We start from the raw sequence: 17,020 nt of genomic DNA, 5'->3' as shown, positions 1-17,020 counted from the left end.
AAAAAAGGAGCTGGGTCCTCCAAGGCTCCAGTTAGGAGCATGTGACAAGCGTCCCTCCTCTCCTGCACGATACAGGGGGAGCGCGGGAAGCAGAAAAGGAAATAGTCTGTGATTCAATGTCCCGATCGGTCAACTGACTTACTATAGAGAGCGTTCTTGAGGAAGGCCAGGTCGGGTACATCTTCCCGTAGATGCAGCATAGTTAGCATGTACAGATATGTAAGTAAGTTATGTCAGGATCAACACTTAGTCTGCCATGCCATGAGGTTGAGTAGCGGACGCGAGAGTGGAGAGAGCCCCCCCAATTTGGGAATGGTGGATTAGTGCGCTTCCCATTGTTGTTCGGACTTGGTGGTCAAAGCTGGCTGACCTACATGCGGTTGTGTAGCCGAATGACGAGACTGTTTCTTTATCTCTAGGGTAGGAGATGGACATGTCTGCGAGTCTATCATCCGAAAAGGAAAGAGATGACATCTTCGTCTTGGATAGAATCCTATCGCCAATTGTACCGACATAGGTGACCTTGTGAGTGGAAGGCAGGTAGGTCGTGCAAGCTTCCGTTCTGGACATGCTCTTTTTTTTTTTTTTTTTTTTTTTTTGACGCGATGTGCAACACCCAATTTAGACCAGCTTCAATCAGGCGGCTATTTGAAGATCAGCCATGTTAATGTCAGTTAGATTGTGATCAGGCCAATCTCCTCTGATTCAGCCTCGAGTGAGCACCTTCTCCATCCTGGATGATGCATGTCTCTTGTCCGGCTCTCTGTGGCATTTCTTTCATCGAGAGGGTTCAATGAGAGAAATTCCATTGGTTGGGGAAGAAGTGGCCGGTGATTCGATCCTTAGTACGAATGACAACTTGACAGGTCCTGCTTGTTCGTCGAGTGAGTAATTATTCAGCAGGATCTAGTCGCCTGTACCTACATGAAAGGGGAAATTGGTCGGCCAGTGCTTCCACTTTAGAGAGGACCACCGTGCAAATCAAATCTATCCCCAGTAGTTACGTTACCCCATCTGGCTGTCTTTGGTAAGCTAGTTGAATGATCTTTTGTAGGTAGGGACAACGCTGGTGTAGCTCAGATCCCTGGCGCTGCGCCAGTAGGATTCATGATTTAGACCCCCCTACAATGGATAGGGAATCAGGGATATGATTTTGGAGTTTCGGGGGAAGGGGGCACCTGTATGACTGACTTACGGGTGGCGATCCTCCAGTTTTCTCCTCCACTACTGGTGCTAGAGGGACGATAAGCCAGGTGAGAAATCGACGGACTCGGTGTGATGAAACTGCTGGGCTGCATTTTGTTCCTCACGCAGCAGACGAACTATTGAAAAACCATGGAGGCAAGCGGGAAGATAGTACATATGGCAGAATCAAGCGGGATTCGAATCTATCAAATTTTATTGATCATTTTTTTTGGTTAGGTAGGAGGAGTTCCTCTCCTGTTCCCATGGTTCCTGAATAGTCCTAAGACCGGTCGTGAAGGAACGATTCAGACCTGCGACGCCAAGCAGGGGGATGGATTATCACAATGGAGACTTCGTTGTCCGAGACTCTGTAGACTAGGTAGGCACTAAAAACCGCCCGTCAGGTTCTTGCGATTGATACCGTACCGGGGAGATGTATAAACATTACCCAGCTCACCGATGCTCCTGCATTTCCTGACAAACCCTGACCCGACGATCACGAGGAGGAACTGTTTTGGTTCAAATTCAATGAAATATATATACTCTGTATGAAGAGGGCGCACGATCTTCGCGACTTAGATTGTTTGCTGCCTCGTAATTTCGGGGCCATGGGATGGGCGGCTATGCGTAATTTTCTTACAAGAGGAGAGGTTAAACTGGTCGAGACTCCATTCTTGCGCGCTGAAGGTGGCTGGTGCGGCGAAACAAGTCAAGTCCTCGGATTTTCGGGCATTGAACATGGTCCTTTTGTTGGCTGATCATATCTTCCTGGAGGCTGAAGAGCAGAAAGAATGTGACTCGGGGTTTAGAGGAAGGAAAGCAGAAGATGACCGAAAAATCCGAGAATCTTGTCTGTCTGAGAGTGTGAGGTGAGGCATTTCGTTGGTTGGTAGTACAAGTGATTCCTATTTTCCCATGTACAGGGGCTATTTTGGACCAACCTCCCTCCCCCCCCCTCCCCAAACAGACCGCAGTTCCAGGTCCTGAAAAGCGATTCTGCCTGTCCTTTCAGAGCTGAAAAGCCGGGGAACGTGTACCTCGAGAGAAATTCACCGAATATGCCAGCCAGCTTAACGAGCTAGGGTTGTGTTTCTATAGGAACAGTGTGATATTTGTTACGGCAACCAGGGTGTCAGCTCTGCACAGACTACGGAGTACCCTGAATTTGATGAATGAGGACAGATGTCGATAAACATCTCTGCACATGAGCGATCATTCATCTTGGGTTGGATCATACGCGATAGACAGGATTGAGTCGAGGGGAAAAGGGCTTCCACAGCTTAAAGTACTCCGTACTACCCCATACTGTCGCGTGCAGGTATGACCAGATCCGAGGAAAAAGAAAGAAGGGAAGAAAGAAAATAACTTGAATACGGAGTACCTAGGGACCTTTGTGATTATGAGCGAACGAACCCACAATATGTGACACGTCTCATCGTGCGCTCTCGAGCTCTCGAGCTCTTGTGCTTGAGCCACATCGTTCTCACTTGGTCTCCTTTTCGACTGATTTCTTTGTGGATCAGGTACCATCTACCTACGGAAACAGGAGTCGGATCGCCACCTTATCTACATGCAAAGGCAGGAGAGAAAGGTATTTGGTCCAAATTTTGAGTAGCGGAGGGACTACTGATGTATGTCCATCCGGACTTATGTACGTTTAGACTTGCGTATGTCAAAGATCCTGAATTTCGGGACAGACAAATGGAAAGGATTTCTCCAGGCAGTGGCTTTAATTTCTTGTCTGGCCGGAAGGGGGGGGGGGGGGGGTTGATTTTGATACTTAATTCCAGGAGTGATTACGGATACAGGAAGGAGGAACCTTGTTAGAAATAACTCAAGGACTGCGGAGTATAAATCGTCCGCTTGAGTTCCCCTTGTGGGAAACAGGCTGTTACACATCTGCATATAATAACTATCAATAGTAAGAAGAGCCCCTACCTCCTCCATCGACGATCTCAGATCCCAGGATAAGTTCAGCCTCCCCGAGATGAAGGGCCGGCCCGTTCCTAGGTGAATAGGAAGAAGAAGAAGAAGAAGAAGAAGAAGAAGAAAAAAAAGGTTGCTTACATTACTCGGTATCAGTGTACCTAGATAGGTATATATAACTAACAACTACTCTGGAGTCTGGATTTTGCCACAAGAAATATTATTTATTTGCCTTTGTATCTCACCAAGCTGACGAGAAGTTTTCCACTTGGAATGCTGACGTTTGACATCATTGCTAAATACTTAGTTACTTACCTATCTACTTACTTACTGGATTTTTACTCGATGAAACGACAGAGGGCCCCTAACCAACTCCGGATTAAAATAGGGATCTTCTTAACGCAGGCATGCGAAGAAATCGGCCGCCGATGTTACGCAGGAAGAAAAGGAGAAGCCGGTTGAACTTGAAGTGTCTGTCACTCGAGTCAGCCGGCTCATTCCCCTCCTCCCCTCCCACACTACTCCGTACTCCGTATAGCAGCTAAGCAGACAAAGCTTCCCAGCAGGGGTTCGGTATCAATACGTATCCGATACTATCGTACTACGTACAGGCCCGAGTTCAAGCATCGTATCGTAGTGGACGTCCAGTCCAATAACTGGGGGCCGAGGCATGATCGGACGCTGGGATTTGTTTCAAGTGTTTCTTACTGGTCCAGCCGGGCTGTATCAGCGTGCACATATATCTAGTTATTTACTTTTAGCGCGTGGTGGTTTGTATCGGGAAGAGAAGAGAGGGAGTATCTCGGCCCCACACTGAAGAGTTTTAGTAAAATGAAAAGAATCGGGTTAAAACCGGATGGAGTTAGTACTTTCTATCGGTAAATGAAAATGGTTCTGACGAGACTCGAGAGTACGGAGTAGAAAGTAGTCTACCTAGATAGTCTAATGTAGGTAGTACGGACTAACTGGGAAGTTCTCCGACCAACTGGAGCTCCTCACTACGTACTCCGGAGAGAATTGCCAAGAGAAACAACCTGATATCCTCTTAAGATCTTCTATTCGATCCCTTGATGTGAGGCTTGAAGCTGTTGACATTATTATTTCCAGCCCGCCAGCCGCGGCTGTTACGATGAAGAAACGAACACCGACTATGCCAAGAGGGGTACAGTTAGTGGGACTCTCTCCGTACCGAATGAGCATGCGAGAGATTTTCACACTATTGATCTCCCGCAAGCGGTCCGTTCTGTAGCTCTGCCGGTGAACCCTGTCGTGGATTTTGGGTTGGGAGAAAAGTACGTCTTTTGACTTTGACTTGGGGGGGGGGGGGGGGAATCTTTTGGAGGAGAGATTTCCCTGACAGGATGGTACACGTCTCAAACCATCGAGGTGAAAAGTCAGTGTGTGTGAGTTAGTTACCTCTGTCATAAGTCAAGTTGACTCAGCTCAGCTCAGCCAATAACTCCCTGCTTTTCTCCGGAGTTCTCGGGCATGCTGCAGACAGCGTATGCAACCAGTTTGGATATTACCGTGTCCGTACGCGTAACTTGTGAAGTTCCCAGTTTGTATACTCTGTACGTACCCACCCAACCCAGGTACGTCTCCGTATGAATGTGGACTCGGAGCTGGGAGCCTTCCGAAAAAGTTTGTGACTAATGTGTTTATATTTTCTTTTTTCTTTTTTTTCTTTTTTTTTTTTTTTTTTTTTTCGAATCTCAGATCTGTTCATAGGATTTGATTTAAAATCGAGGAACTTCGTAACTACTCCTCCGTTGTTATTTGACATCCTGCACGATCTACACCCGCTCAGGTGATAGTGATGATCCCCCCCCCCTCTCCCCTCCAGTCAAAGTTGACTGGTTATGAAACTGACCCCCAAAGTGGGAATCCCAACAGCTCAGGTGCCTGCGTGGGAGACGAGGGTATCCCAGATACGAGATAGATACCGGAGCAAGTAAGTCAGGTAGTCCTGGAAGCTTAACTCTGGCAGTAATGTCCTAGACTCCTAGGTAACTTAAGGTGGTTTTTGGTATTTGAAAATCGTCCATGTTTTCTTGCCACCATTCAATTATTTTAATACCTAGTTATTTTATTATCATTATCAATACACTTTGGTAAAAAATAGTTTAATGATCAGGTTTGCCTTATCACTCCAAATTTTACTTGTCTAGTAATAATACCGACAAACACCACCTGTTCTACATTTTAATTACTCCGTACCATCAATGTGGTATGTGATGATGATTGTCACAGCCCGATCGGAACGTCACCATGCATCCCGTGATTGGACTAAAGGTCGAGGAAAAAAAGCCAGTGGCTCATAGGAATCGACGGATCCATCGACTCCATCCATCGCCCCATCGTGTCGGGCGGGAAGGAGAAAAACTTCATTTTATTATTTTTTTTTTTATATATATATATTTTGGCATTGTGGATAAGAGAGAGACACCCGGGGAAGTGACTAGTAGTTGAAGCCCTACCTAGTTAACTACCTAATAATAATGACTCCTATGTAGTATGTACGTGCCTACTGGGTTCTCCTCGTCTAAACTACTCGTCTGTCTAGTGGGGATAATTATTATTATCTTTATTTTTATTCTTTTTATTATCATTACTGTATATTTATATTATTTATATTATTTTTTTTATTTGAATATTTGTAATAATCAAGAACAGACTGAGACTAAGCTATTCACAGTATATCGAGTCTGACTCTCTGGTCAAGCTCATTTCCCCCCCCCCCCCTTTTTCTAAGGTATTTATGTATTTATTATATTATATTATGATTATTATGATTATTACTATTACTGTATTGGCCCTCGTACGCACGCATTCTGTATGATTACTGACCCCGTACATCTAGACCTCGTCCATACAAACTTGGACGTTATACCACCACCAGAATAAATCATACGGATTCACGATAAACACACAATTTGTAGACCCCTGTCTTTGTCCACCCCGCTGCTTCCACTTCACTGGGACTCCGGGAGTCAAAAGGAATGGTTGACTAGACTTGGTGGTGGGTTGGTGCGCACTATGAAAAAAATAACTAGAAAAAAAAAAAAGGCTGTATGTATAACTAGTTGTCTAGTTCTAGATCTCTGTCAGCCTTTTTTTTTTTTTTTTTTTTTTTTCAAGGGTGCAAGGAACCAGGAAAAAAGAAAATAATTGTTTAATTATTATTATTATTTTTTTCTTTTAAAAAAGAAAATGGGAAAAAAAAATAATAATACTAACAGTCAAGAAAAAGAAGACCATAATTGCTTATTAGCGATCCCCATTGTCGGGATTGATTCAAGATCATAATCCTCGTTGTCACTGTCAATCAAGATCGACCTTTCTTCTTCTTCTATTTCTTCCGGTGACAGTATTACAATATCTCTGATTCAAGGGATTCTCGTTCCTCTTCTTCATTCGTGTTTGTGGAGTCCTCCGAGTCTTATATACTTCGCTCTTATCAAAGTCCCTCCCTGCTACCTACTCTGTATTTTCGCGCCTATACATACATCCATACAATCTTCCCGGACGGCGAGGCCATGCCTGATCAACAGTATTTATTCTAAATCCTTCTGCTTGGTTTCTTCACGATTTCAGTGCTTGCTTTTTTTTAAAAAAAAAATCTTGATCTTGCTGCGTCTTGATTTTGACTCGATACGCTATATCTTATTTGCTTCTTTTCTTGCGGTATACAGAGGGGGTCTGCAGAGCAATTTCAAAGCTACGGCACCTGGAAGAGAAAAAGGAAATAAAAGCCACAGGATCATCATCAGTGAGGCACTCCGCTTATGACACTATCTAGTGCGTGAATGCGATGGCTGATATCAAATACCAGGTTTCTCCCGTGTGCCTTCGTTTCTTTTTCTTCCCATCTTTCCTCATCGAGAGAAAAGAAGCAAAGCGAGAAAAGGGAGCAGCCTCTATCCCAGAACCAAACTTCAGCTCCCTGCTCAGCTGCAATGGAGACTGCAGAGCCGGTTTCATATGAATTCCCTGGCCATGCTGTGGGTGCTGTTGCGCGGGGCCGCATGATGAACTCCAACCTGAACCATAACTTTTCCTTCTATGCCAACCCAACAACCTCCTTTCCCTTGCCGTATCAGTCATCTTCCACAACTTACGGGTTTGGCCATACGCTCAATAATCACCACCATCATCATCATCATCACCACCCGGGCTATCAGCATTACTTCGTACACAACCAGCCACCGATCAACCCGCAACCCGTGCGCCTATCCTCAGAACCACCGACAATCCAGCCGATTCCTGATATTCGACCAGCCAAGAACGCTATCAGCCGAGTGGCTAGAGAGCAGTTACCCAAGGTCGAGCATAATTCAGGATCCAAACCGGTCTCCGCGGCCCAGACATCGGCTAATAGTGTAGCTGCACAGGGAAAGAACGCTAATGCTAATGAAGTCGAGTTTTCCACAGAGGTAGATATCCTCATGAAAGCAATACAGGCCAAGGGGGTTGCTCAGCCGGCAGCGCCTATGCAATCGCTCCCACCACTCCAACGGCTGACCCATCCGGTGGCACCTACCTACTCCCAGCCTTATATCCCGCCAGCGGCAGCGAATCCACGGAGTGTGGGGATAGCTGAAGATCCTCCATCTCGATCTGGAAAGAAGCGCAAATATGTCTGTACTCTACCACAATGCGGGAAGAGCTTTGCCCAGAAGACACATCTGGACATTCATATGAGGGCTCATACAGGGGACAAGCCTTTCGTAAGTCCAGATAGCCCAGATTGATACTATCGCCATGAGAACTAGAATCCATCTAACACAGAATAGATCTGCAAGGAGCCCTCGTGCGGACAGCGGTTCTCACAGCTAGGAAATCTGAAGGTACTCTCTCTCTCTCTCTCTCTTTTTCCTTCTCTTTCTGCGAAAGAAATGATGAAAAAAAAAAAAAAAAAAAAAAAAAAGATAGCCATCTAACGAGTAAACCGTACAGACTCACCAACGACGCCATACCGGAGAGAAGCCCTTTTCCTGCGACATCTGTCAGAAAAGATTCGCCCAGCGAGGGAACGTGCGCGCGCATAAAATCACGCACCAGCATGCCAAACCCTTCTCTTGTCTTTTGGACGATTGCGGAAAACAGTTCACCCAGCTTGGGAATCTCAAGGTAAGATAGTCCACATCACTCTGCATTTATATAATAATGCTTGGGAGAAAGTCAAAACTAACCGAGTAAATAACCAAGTCGCACCAAAATAAGTTCCATGCAACCACGCTCCGAAACCTAACTTTAAGGTTCTCCCAAGTCGTCGACGGAGACCACATGAACCCGCAGGACCGCAAGCTGTGGGAGTATTTCGCCACTCTATATAAAAACAGTAACAAAGGCATCAAGGGCCGCGGAAAGGATCGTCGTATTTCTCCGACCTCCAAGTCGGACCCTGGCTCGGATGCTCGACGACGAGCTGCCGGTGGCTTGAACGGCACCGGCACCGGCAAGAATAGCGGCGATGACAAGCCGAGACGAGCGAGCTACGAAGACTCCTCTACCTATACGGGGGGGTCGAGCAGTGAAGAAGAGGACGCTGAGCCCTATTATATCGATAGACAGGGGTCATTGAATGATGGATGATGATGATGATGACTCTTCCTTCCGTCTTCTACTACGGACCTTTTCTTTTCTTTTCTTTTCTTTGCTTTGCTTTGCTTTGCTTTTTTTGTTTTGTCATGTCTCTTCTGTGCTTCAACGTTCTCACGATACCATATTTGCCCGCAGTCCATTTTTTTCTTTTTCATTTTCTTTCTTTTTCATTTTTTTTTTTCTTTCTTTCCTTTTTTTCTTAAAGGAATCATATCATATTGGATGCAATTGCATGGAGGGCGCATCTCGAGTCGGCCTGGATGGGTTTACTATGTATACATCACGAGTATTTATTGTGTACCTATGTGTGGAAAGGGTATATATTGTTTCACTGTAAGAACCTTGCGTTATTATATATACTAAACCACCATACTGGAGTTTGAATTGGGCCCTCTATCCATGTTGGAGGGAAGTCAGTCATGGACCATACTATACATACATACATCTAAACCAACCCCTGTACTACCCTACCTACCTAGGTACTCTTGTAGCATACTCGCTGGTTATTACTGGTATAAGTGTATACTCACTACGAATCGTCCCAAAAAAAAAAAAAAAAAAAAAAAAAAAAACCATTACCAATCAGTCACCCTTCACTAGTTTTGGTAGATACATCTTGGTATTTTCATACACCAGGAACGTCACCCACGTACTCGGGAGAACCCTGAACAAGTTCGGTCCCAACCCCTTATAAAATCCAGCTACGCCCTCCTTCTTCCAAATTTGCACGACTGCATCCCCGATCCCGCGGTATACAAGATGCGCATCATACGTCTGCAGCCGCGCCCGCAGCACTTGGTACGGATATGTGATCGATCCCGCAAAGATCTTCGAAATGCTAGAGGTAATGAAGAAATCCAGGTTTCCGAGTTGCCGACTCTGCTTCTGCTCCCCAGGTGTGACGGCGGCGGCAGCAGAATGATGGCGTCGGAATAGTTGGAATTGGAGTTTTAATTTCTCGTATGCCATGAATTGGAGCGCCCCGTGGCTAACACCGAATAACGAGGGGAGAAGACCTCGGTAGAAGCCGGGGATACCCTCTGAGCGCAGGATTTGGGCAGCTCCCGTGGTAAAGGAGGTGTATGCGCCGGGGGTGTTGGAGCCAGTGGATAGCATTCGGGTTTTTAATACCCAGATTGGGTTTGTGAGGATTGATGTTAGAATGCCTTTATTTCACTCGAAGAAAATGTCTTGTTAGTCTTTTTTTTTTAGTCTGTTTTTTTTTTGGGGGGGGGAGGCCGGAGAGCTGGGGATTCGTTCGTACCTGCGGATCCAGAGGCTATGAAGTAATCGGAAGATGTAAGATGATGGTCCGGATGACCGCGCAGATCCCGTATGGCATCTTTGATATTGCTGTAGCAGAGGAAATACAATGCCCAGCTGGAGGAGTTTCCGATGATGTTGGGTGTCAACCCGCGGTAGAATGCGGCGAGTCCGCCTTCATTGTGGAAGATCTGGCGGATTACTCGGAGAGAACCACCGACCCGCGAGGAGGATGGGGATCGATCGACTAGGGTTTTCCGATGAGTTAGAACTTGCGCTTGCTTCCCCAAGGGAGAATGGGAGGAATGTATGCTGACCTTGTAGTCGGGTCTTGATTAAATCCAGCGGATGTAGGCAGAGTGTCGAAACTATACCTGCCGTGAAACCCGCTACGGTCTCCACCAAGGATGGCGACAAGCCATCTTTCCTAGTCATGAACCTTTAAGTCGAGGGAGTTCGAGGGGAGTAGAGTGAGTTGGGAGAGATATATCGAAAATGCTGCAATTTGACTGATGGAGCTTTGCAAAGAGAGAGAGAGAGAGAGGGCCTGCGGATTCTTTTTTACGGTTAGTTTTCCACTTCTGGTATAGTTGACCACCGCCTGCCATAACCTGAGAGTCCTGTTCTTCCAATTTACTTACACTTCTAATGAATTTTTCTCATTTTTAGGACTTGTCGTAATGCATTCTTTGTACATCAGGAAGAGTGAAGTGCACTCGATTTTGCGGGATGGGTGTTCTATATACATTCACTAGTATATGTACTCCTACATCATTGCTTCCCATTTCCCTGAATATACCAGCCTCCCAGCAAGTAAAAAGCATATGATGTGATGGGTTATAGGAAGATAAAGAGGACTGGCCTTCAGCCCGTTGTGTAAGGAAATTGGTCTCTGGCAACCGGATAATGTGCATACCAGAGCAAAACACAGTCATACACTCGAAATACGAACTGATCAACCAGATAAATCCTCTAATTAACCGGTACCAATCATGATAGAATAAGTAATGTTAAAAATACACGTTAATCGATGTCAAGTCGCAGACACCGACATGAAATTGAAAGGGTACGGTTGTCGAACCCACGCCCCACCAGCTCCAGGCCCTGCACTATATGTAGCCGAAGCTAAATGCGTCCATCATGGATGATAAACCCGTATTCATTATAAAAACTCAAAGGCCGCATTCTGTTTATGCGAGAGGGGAGAACAGCCTGTTATCGGGTTAGCGGGAAATGTGACCTCATGGGCGGAATCCGTGAGAAGTACTTGAACAGGGAAGGTCGGGGCTCGCTATACGTGTAGCCTATTCAAAATCTGTCAGTATAAAGCAAGATATATAGGTTTCTTAAGACAGGATGGTAGTTCCATACCGAGGTAGACAATCAGAGGCAGATATCCACTGGAAGGAGGAGACGTGAGTCTTGAACTAATATCAACTCAATCAAGACATAAATGGTAGCTCACTAGTGAATAGCAACCCTGGAGATATCGATGACCTTGGAAATGCGTTCCTATTGAAGGAAAGTTGTCAGCAACCTGAGCTACACTGCGTGCATTGGAGCCTCGTTCTCACCTTGGTTTCCTCGGAGAACTGAACCATTTTGAAAGTAATATTTTGCGTACTAGTATGAACTAACGGGGAAAAGAAGATTGCCGGAGATATATATCCAGAAAAATGCAAGTAGGAGGAAGGGATTTGGGTGGAAGTTGGATGAAAGGCGGAGAGACGGCGGAGTGAAATTGGGAAGACTGAATCTCAAAGTTTTCCGGAGCTAATGAAAACGACTCGCCGCCGATAAAGCATCACCCCCAAGTTTTCGCAGCATCACCATACTACACCTGTCCCTTCCCCTTTTCTCTCAGAAATACCTTAATTCCACCCCTCTCATTCTAGGATTCCCTCTGACGGGGAGTTTTTCTTCCTTAAATCTATTTGCTTTACAGCTGAAAATTGACCTATTTCCTTTTACCAGCCTTCTCCCTTCAGCGATTCATTAGATCTGACCGATCGTCTCCTTAATAATCGGCGCAATGTCAGGCGCAAGGCATTGGTACGTGAATCCTCCTAGCTGTCTGCATTTTAAAATGTTATAGCTAACTAGCAAACCAGGGAGCAAGATAAAGAGGCCACCGTCTATATTGGGAACCTGGATGAACGGGTCTCAGATAGCCTGGTATGGGAGCTCATGCTACAGGCGGGGCGCATCGTTAACGTTCACCTGCCGAAAGATCGCGTCACACAGTCGCATCAAGGATATGGGTTCGTGGAGTTCATTAGCGAAGAGGATGCCGAATACGCGTCGCGGATTATGAACGGGATCCGACTCTACGGAAAGCCTATTCGCGTGAACAAGGCCTCTGCCGATAAACAGAAATCTGTGGAAATTGGCGCAGAACTTTTCGTTGGAAATCTTGACCCTATGGTTACGGAACAAGTTCTCTATGACACATTCAGCCGCTTTGGTAACCTGGTCAATCTACCAAAGGTGAGCTATCCCGATCCTCTGCTACCTTTGATTGATAGGACGCTAATGCTAACACGTCGAGTAGGTCGCCAGAGATGACAGCAATCTATCAAAGGGCTATGGATTCGTGTCATTTGCCGATTTCGAATCTTCGGACGCTGCCATAACTAACATGAACGGCCAGTATCTCATGAACAAGCAAGTCTCGGTACAATACGCGTATAAAAAGGACGGAAAGGGCGAGCGGCACGGAGATGAAGCAGAGCGAATGTTGGCTGACCAGGCCCGGAAACACAACGTACGCCCATCAACACAAGCACCCCCACCACAATTCCCAAATCCCGGAACACCCGTAGCACCAGGCGGAATTCCCAACGGCGAAACCTCACGGCCAATGAGCACCGCACCGCAAGACCCAGGCATGGGGAGAGGACCAGTACCTCCACCGCAAAATGTCGGCTTTCAAAATGTGCCTCCACCCCAGCAGCAAAACAGACCTGGCCCTCCGCCGCCGGCAGCACCTCTCGCAAACCCGCCCCCGGGCCTACCCGCACGGCCTCCCCCTTCACAAGCTGGGTATGGTGGCCCGCAAGCGTTTTTACCTCCAGGTTTCAACAATGCAGGCCAACAGGCACCCTTCTCTCCGCAGAGCGCACCTCCACCTGGATTTGCAGCGCCAGGTTTTGGTCCTCCCTCGGGCACATCTGGTCCTCCACCTCCCCTACCGCCCGGTTTCCAGCAGCAGGGATATGGTCGAGGGCGCTGATTTCTGATTTGGAGATGCATGAATACAGCTTACAATGAAAAAGAATAAACCGATGGGCAGAATTTCCCTTCCCCCCCTAAAAAGAAGGACTAGGAATGCGAGCTCGAACTCGGGCCAAGACCGCTTTCGAGTATGATGTGACGAGTTTGAACAGAACGTCTGTCAAGCCGAGGCGTGAGATCCCGCGCGACGCGGCAATATGTTCGCCCTAGCATGTACTAGCCAGTCCAGCACCCAACACACTCTTATTATTACTGATATGGAACGAAATGTAATTCTATTCTCACTGGTTACTACGCGCAGTCCAAGTTACCCAAAGCCTAGAATGATAGACCGAGTAACTGATGAGAGCCGTTTTGAATGGTGTTATATATGGCTAAATACAAAACATAAAAGTGGTCCGTAGAGATCTCCATAAAACAATACGCAGAATTATTGGGTTGAACCCATTGAAGGGTAGACCATCCCAGGTCGACCCCAGAGAGCTCATCCTCGAAGTTGAAATAACCAAAGAGAAATTTCAAAAAAAAAAACTACGCAAGTAAGCGACGACAGCTGCAACGACCAAAAGGTAAAAATAGCCTGATTAATGGGTTGCAAGTTAACAATAGGAAATGTGTCCGAGAGAGAGAGAGAGAGAGAGAGAGAGGAAATAATGAAAATGAAAAAAAAAAAAACCAAGAACGTCACGAAAAAGATACGAATTTTGGATCCCTGGGCCGGCCATCAGCACCGATGTTGTTTTTGGCAAATCGCTGCTCAGTGTAAATCCGGCGTGCTTCATCAAAATTGACCTTTTGGCGTTTCATGATCCTCAAGACTTCACGCTTAGCTCGGGCATCTAAGCCGGCCCTTTGGTCGCCATTCTCAAGATTGGCGTTGAGATCAAACTCCGACGACGTAAGGCCCGCTTCTAGATCCCCGGCGAAGCTGGATGGGAGACGGTCATAGATGTAATCGGGTACAGGTAGGAGGGGTATCCATCGAGATCGGGTCAGATACAGAGCTGTAAGTGGTTCATTGTTAGTACCTACCTCCCAGGTACCTACAGTGCCTATGCAGGAGACGTACCTGTACCGCAGACCACAACGGAGATGGTCAGGAAATAAAAAAGGTAGTAAGTCATAGTGTCCACTGTTATTCTTATCTGTATTCAAGCGAAGGGATAGGTTTGCGATAAAGAAGGATCTGTGATATGTCGAACAGTAGCACTGCTGTTCAAGAAGGAAGGCTACACAGGCCTTTTTTTTTTTTTTTAAATCAACGAACGCCTAGTAGTTAAGATAAAATCGATATAAGGCCCCTCTGGCAGGAGTCTGCCACAGCCAGCAGCATCTAGGGCATCTAAAGTGTGAGAGAGATCAAACGAATCGCCGCAGTCGGGCTGACGGCAGCCATTATGATCGTTACCTAGCAGGACATAGGAAGCTGGCGGAAGAGGCCAGTGTGGCCCGTGCACCAAAGACGGCGGCTCCGATGCACGTGCTTGTGGCCTTGGTTCTCAGGCAACAAGGCTATTCCAGAACGGGCGCTTAGCGAGATGGGCAGGCTGACGTTCTTGGCGTTGGCGCACACAATCATCTACGGGAATTCAGTAGTGGTCCCTAGCTTGAGGAAACCGGACTTGCGACGAATTCGATCTGTATTCATATCTCCCCACGACACACCCTTCAAAATGGCTGTTGAAAGATCGAACGTTTCCAGCGACCTCGTCTGGCAGATCACCCGTATGTGAATTCACTTCTACGCAATCGCTGCACAATTCCCGACTGTTTTTTTTTTTTTTTTACACTTGAAACGCTCTCTCTCGACACAACAAATGCATGGCTAATTCGAGGGTATCCCAACAGGCACCCAGAATGCTTTTCTGGTCAAGCGCAAGACTGCTGGTGGCTCCCAGTTCTCTCGCGATCCCCTGAACGTGCTGAACAAGCACTCCTTCAAGGTACGACATTCGACGCAAAAATTCGGGTTGATATTCGAGGCCAAAATCCTCTACAATCAGTCATACCTCTGGGGGAACACTTGCTAATGTTGAAATTTTCCATCCGGATAGTATGCTGGATACGCCAACACCAAGGTAATTTAACCGCCGTTCTCGACGATATCGAATTATAAGAAATTGATTATTAACGACAATTGACAGGCCGTCGGTGTCCAGGCTACTGAGAACGGTGTCGTCCTTATCACCAAGAAGCCCGCTACCTCCCAGCAGCCCGCCAAGAGCATTGCTACCGTCTCTTACGGCCCCGGTGCCTCCACCCGCAAGTAAGCAGATACAGACGATCACCCAACCAAGGGCATTCGTGAACGCACGGCCTTACTGACTGGTCAATTTTCTTTCCGTATAGGATCTACAAGGGTGTTGCTGGAAAGACCGCTAAGAACGGCTACCGTGCCGACCTCCGCGAGGAAGCTGTTGCCCGTGTCAGCGCTATCCGCCGCTCCCAGAAGGCCAAGAAGGACACCCCTGCCAGGAAGCCCCGGGGTGCTCAGGCCAAGAAGGCTGCGGAGCAGGATTCCGAATAAATGCAACACAAGTTTGGGTGAGGAATCAGGGATATGACATCGCAAGGGTCGACTATACTAGCACAGTGCTGGCCAGCGCGGGAGTGTGACGTCCGTGTAGTCTAGCAATATTAATTTGCTATTATTCACCCCGCCACAATTGTTCCTGCAGTCGGGATCAAAATGGCAAAAAAAAAAAACAATGAAAAATGCAATTTCATCAAAATTTTACCTTGTTGTATGGAAGCTACTAGAGGGCGATGTCAATCAGCCTTTTTTTTGGTGTAAAGCAAGGAAGGACCTGTGAATTCCCGCTTCAAGTTACTTTGCTGTTTTCGAGATAGCCACCTTATATCATGATGCCATGTTATTATCACTACCCACCAGCTTCTCTAAGTATATAAAACTATCCTTGCTATTCTAACTTGCGTCGTTCAATTTCAGGATTCTAGCAACAGCTAAGCAAGGTTCTCAGCAGAGCAGAAGAGTACTGGATTAACTAGTCAGAGGCCCTAAAGGTTTAGAGAGGTGGAAACAGAATAAATTGCTTAAAAGCCTCTAGCTCTAGTCGTTGCTTCACAGATCCTATATTGGCAACAACCTACTAGGTCCATGGAACCCGTCCGGTCTCCTTCAGTGGTTGGTGAGCAAGCTTTCCCTGACAAGCTCTATTTAGGGAAGTAATAACTTACATATACTGCCTTCTTATAGTCGCTGGCATAACATTTGATGTAATGCTCCTTTAGATTATCACTATGGCTACTAGTATGGAAATTGTAGCTTGTTGATATTGGCTCATTAAATCTTCGCTGAAATAGTGATCCTACTGACATTGTGAAGTGATTAAAACTAGAGTGTGATGCTAAAAATGACCATTAGTTAGTTAGAGGCTTTGCTGGACTTTCCTATTAGGGGATATTAGTCAGGTATGGCTGAGTTATGCTAACTAACTAGTTAACTAGAGAATGGGATGGAGAATGTTCAATGGGGTGAGACTTGAGTGTACAGAGTACTACGTACTTAGATTAAGATATTTGTTAAGGTCTTTTCCACTGCCTCTCCAGTCATGATGATGTAAGTTAATTATCAACTCTTTTCTAACATCTTTTCTTTATTATACCTACGTACGTCCTTCTTTGCCAATATCAACTAGACAAACGGGAACGAGTTCTTGCACTCCTCTTATATTTGTTTGATAGTATTGTTTTTCTAATCCAGATCCCTCTTTTCTCTCGTATTTGTTTAGTTTGTTTCTCTGATCCGGATCCCCTCTTTCCTCATAACACTCTCACTTACCGAACC

At 46.3% G+C, this 17,020-nt stretch overlaps 6 protein-coding genes across 6 annotated transcripts; 3 read left to right on the top strand and 3 right to left on the bottom strand.

Annotated features, from left to right (window-relative positions):
* Positions 1-7,067: 7,067 nt before the first annotated feature.
* P175DRAFT_0484041 (uncharacterized protein) lies at positions 7,068-9,010 on the top strand (the record flags this gene model as incomplete). Its single annotated transcript, XM_040895555.1, has 4 exons — positions 7,068-7,838; positions 7,905-7,958; positions 8,068-8,241; positions 8,320-9,010. 4 exons carry the CDS (start codon positions 7,068-7,070, stop codon positions 8,704-8,706), a joined length of 1,386 nt encoding a protein of 461 aa, XP_040750076.1. The 3' UTR covers positions 8,707-9,010.
* Positions 9,011-9,287: 277 nt separating this feature from the next.
* Positions 9,288-10,497, bottom strand: P175DRAFT_0484037 (putative mitochondrial folate carrier protein Flx1). Its single transcript, XM_040895554.1, has 3 exons — positions 10,296-10,497; positions 9,980-10,225; positions 9,288-9,881 (listed from the first exon to the last, which is right to left on the bottom strand). Exons 1-3 carry the CDS (start codon positions 10,411-10,413, stop codon positions 9,298-9,300), a joined length of 948 nt encoding a protein of 315 aa, XP_040750075.1. The 5' UTR covers positions 10,414-10,497; the 3' UTR covers positions 9,288-9,297.
* Positions 10,498-11,168: 671 nt separating this feature from the next.
* On the bottom strand, positions 11,169-11,579 carry P175DRAFT_0534438 (mitochondrial import receptor subunit TOM7; the record flags this gene model as incomplete). The annotated part of the gene is made up of 5 exons (XM_040900139.1): positions 11,169-11,190; positions 11,246-11,282; positions 11,350-11,378; positions 11,444-11,490; positions 11,553-11,579. 5 exons carry the CDS (start codon positions 11,577-11,579, stop codon positions 11,169-11,171), a joined length of 162 nt encoding a protein of 53 aa, XP_040750074.1.
* Positions 11,580-12,010: 431 nt separating this feature from the next.
* On the top strand, positions 12,011-13,343 carry P175DRAFT_0518126 (U2 snRNP complex subunit HSH49; the record flags this gene model as incomplete). The annotated part of the gene is made up of 3 exons (XM_040899034.1): positions 12,011-12,030; positions 12,090-12,465; positions 12,530-13,343. The coding sequence occupies 3 exons, from the start codon at positions 12,011-12,013 to the stop codon at positions 13,208-13,210; spliced, it is 1,077 nt and encodes a 358-aa protein (XP_040750073.1). The 3' UTR covers positions 13,211-13,343.
* Positions 13,344-13,473: 130 nt separating this feature from the next.
* Positions 13,474-14,498, bottom strand: P175DRAFT_0463506 (DUF2015 domain-containing protein). Its single transcript, XM_040894817.1, has 2 exons — positions 14,282-14,498; positions 13,474-14,216 (listed from the first exon to the last, which is right to left on the bottom strand). The coding sequence occupies exons 1-2, from the start codon at positions 14,334-14,336 to the stop codon at positions 13,897-13,899; spliced, it is 375 nt and encodes a 124-aa protein (XP_040750072.1). The 5' UTR covers positions 14,337-14,498; the 3' UTR covers positions 13,474-13,896.
* A 380-nt stretch (positions 14,499-14,878) lies between these two features.
* Positions 14,879-16,225, top strand: P175DRAFT_0484025 (60S ribosomal protein L28). The gene is made up of 5 exons (XM_040895553.1): positions 14,879-14,937; positions 15,061-15,155; positions 15,267-15,290; positions 15,357-15,478; positions 15,562-16,225. Exons 1-5 carry the CDS (start codon positions 14,886-14,888, stop codon positions 15,737-15,739), a joined length of 471 nt encoding a protein of 156 aa, XP_040750071.1. The 5' UTR covers positions 14,879-14,885; the 3' UTR covers positions 15,740-16,225.
* The last annotated feature ends 795 nt before the right edge of the window (positions 16,226-17,020 follow it).

This window comes from Aspergillus ochraceoroseus (assembly GCF_002846915.1).
Source record: "Aspergillus ochraceoroseus IBT 24754 chromosome Unknown P175scaffold_7, whole genome shotgun sequence".
NCBI classification, from domain to species: domain Eukaryota; kingdom Fungi; phylum Ascomycota; class Eurotiomycetes; order Eurotiales; family Aspergillaceae; genus Aspergillus; species Aspergillus ochraceoroseus.
This window is presented reverse-complemented; position numbering and strand designations above follow the sequence as displayed.

Bases quoted from the DNA above. Each gene is read 5' to 3' on its own strand.
- P175DRAFT_0484037 (XM_040895554.1), bottom strand. From the start codon at position 10,413: ATGACTAGGAAAGATGGCTTGTCGCCATCCTTGGTGGAGACCGTAGCG. The intron at 10,226-10,295 runs GTCAGCATACAT...GGAAAACCCTAG, and splicing joins AATCAAGACCCGACTACAAG to TCGATCGATCCCCATCCTCC. The intron at 9,882-9,979 runs GTACGAACGAAT...AGTGAAATAAAG, and splicing joins CATAGCCTCTGGATCCGCAG to GCATTCTAACATCAATCCTC.
- P175DRAFT_0463506 (XM_040894817.1), bottom strand. From the start codon at position 14,336: ATGACTTACTACCTTTTTTATTTCCTGACCATCTCCGTTGTGGTCTGC. The intron at 14,217-14,281 runs GTACGTCTCCTG...AACCACTTACAG, and splicing joins CGTTGTGGTCTGCGGTACAG to CTCTGTATCTGACCCGATCT.
- P175DRAFT_0484025 (XM_040895553.1), top strand. From the start codon at position 14,886: ATGGCTGTTGAAAGATCGAACGTTTCCAGCGACCTCGTCTGGCAGATC. The intron at 14,938-15,060 runs GTATGTGAATTC...GTATCCCAACAG, and splicing joins CCTCGTCTGGCAGATCACCC to GCACCCAGAATGCTTTTCTG. The intron at 15,479-15,561 runs GTAAGCAGATAC...CTTTCCGTATAG, and splicing joins CCCGGTGCCTCCACCCGCAA to GATCTACAAGGGTGTTGCTG.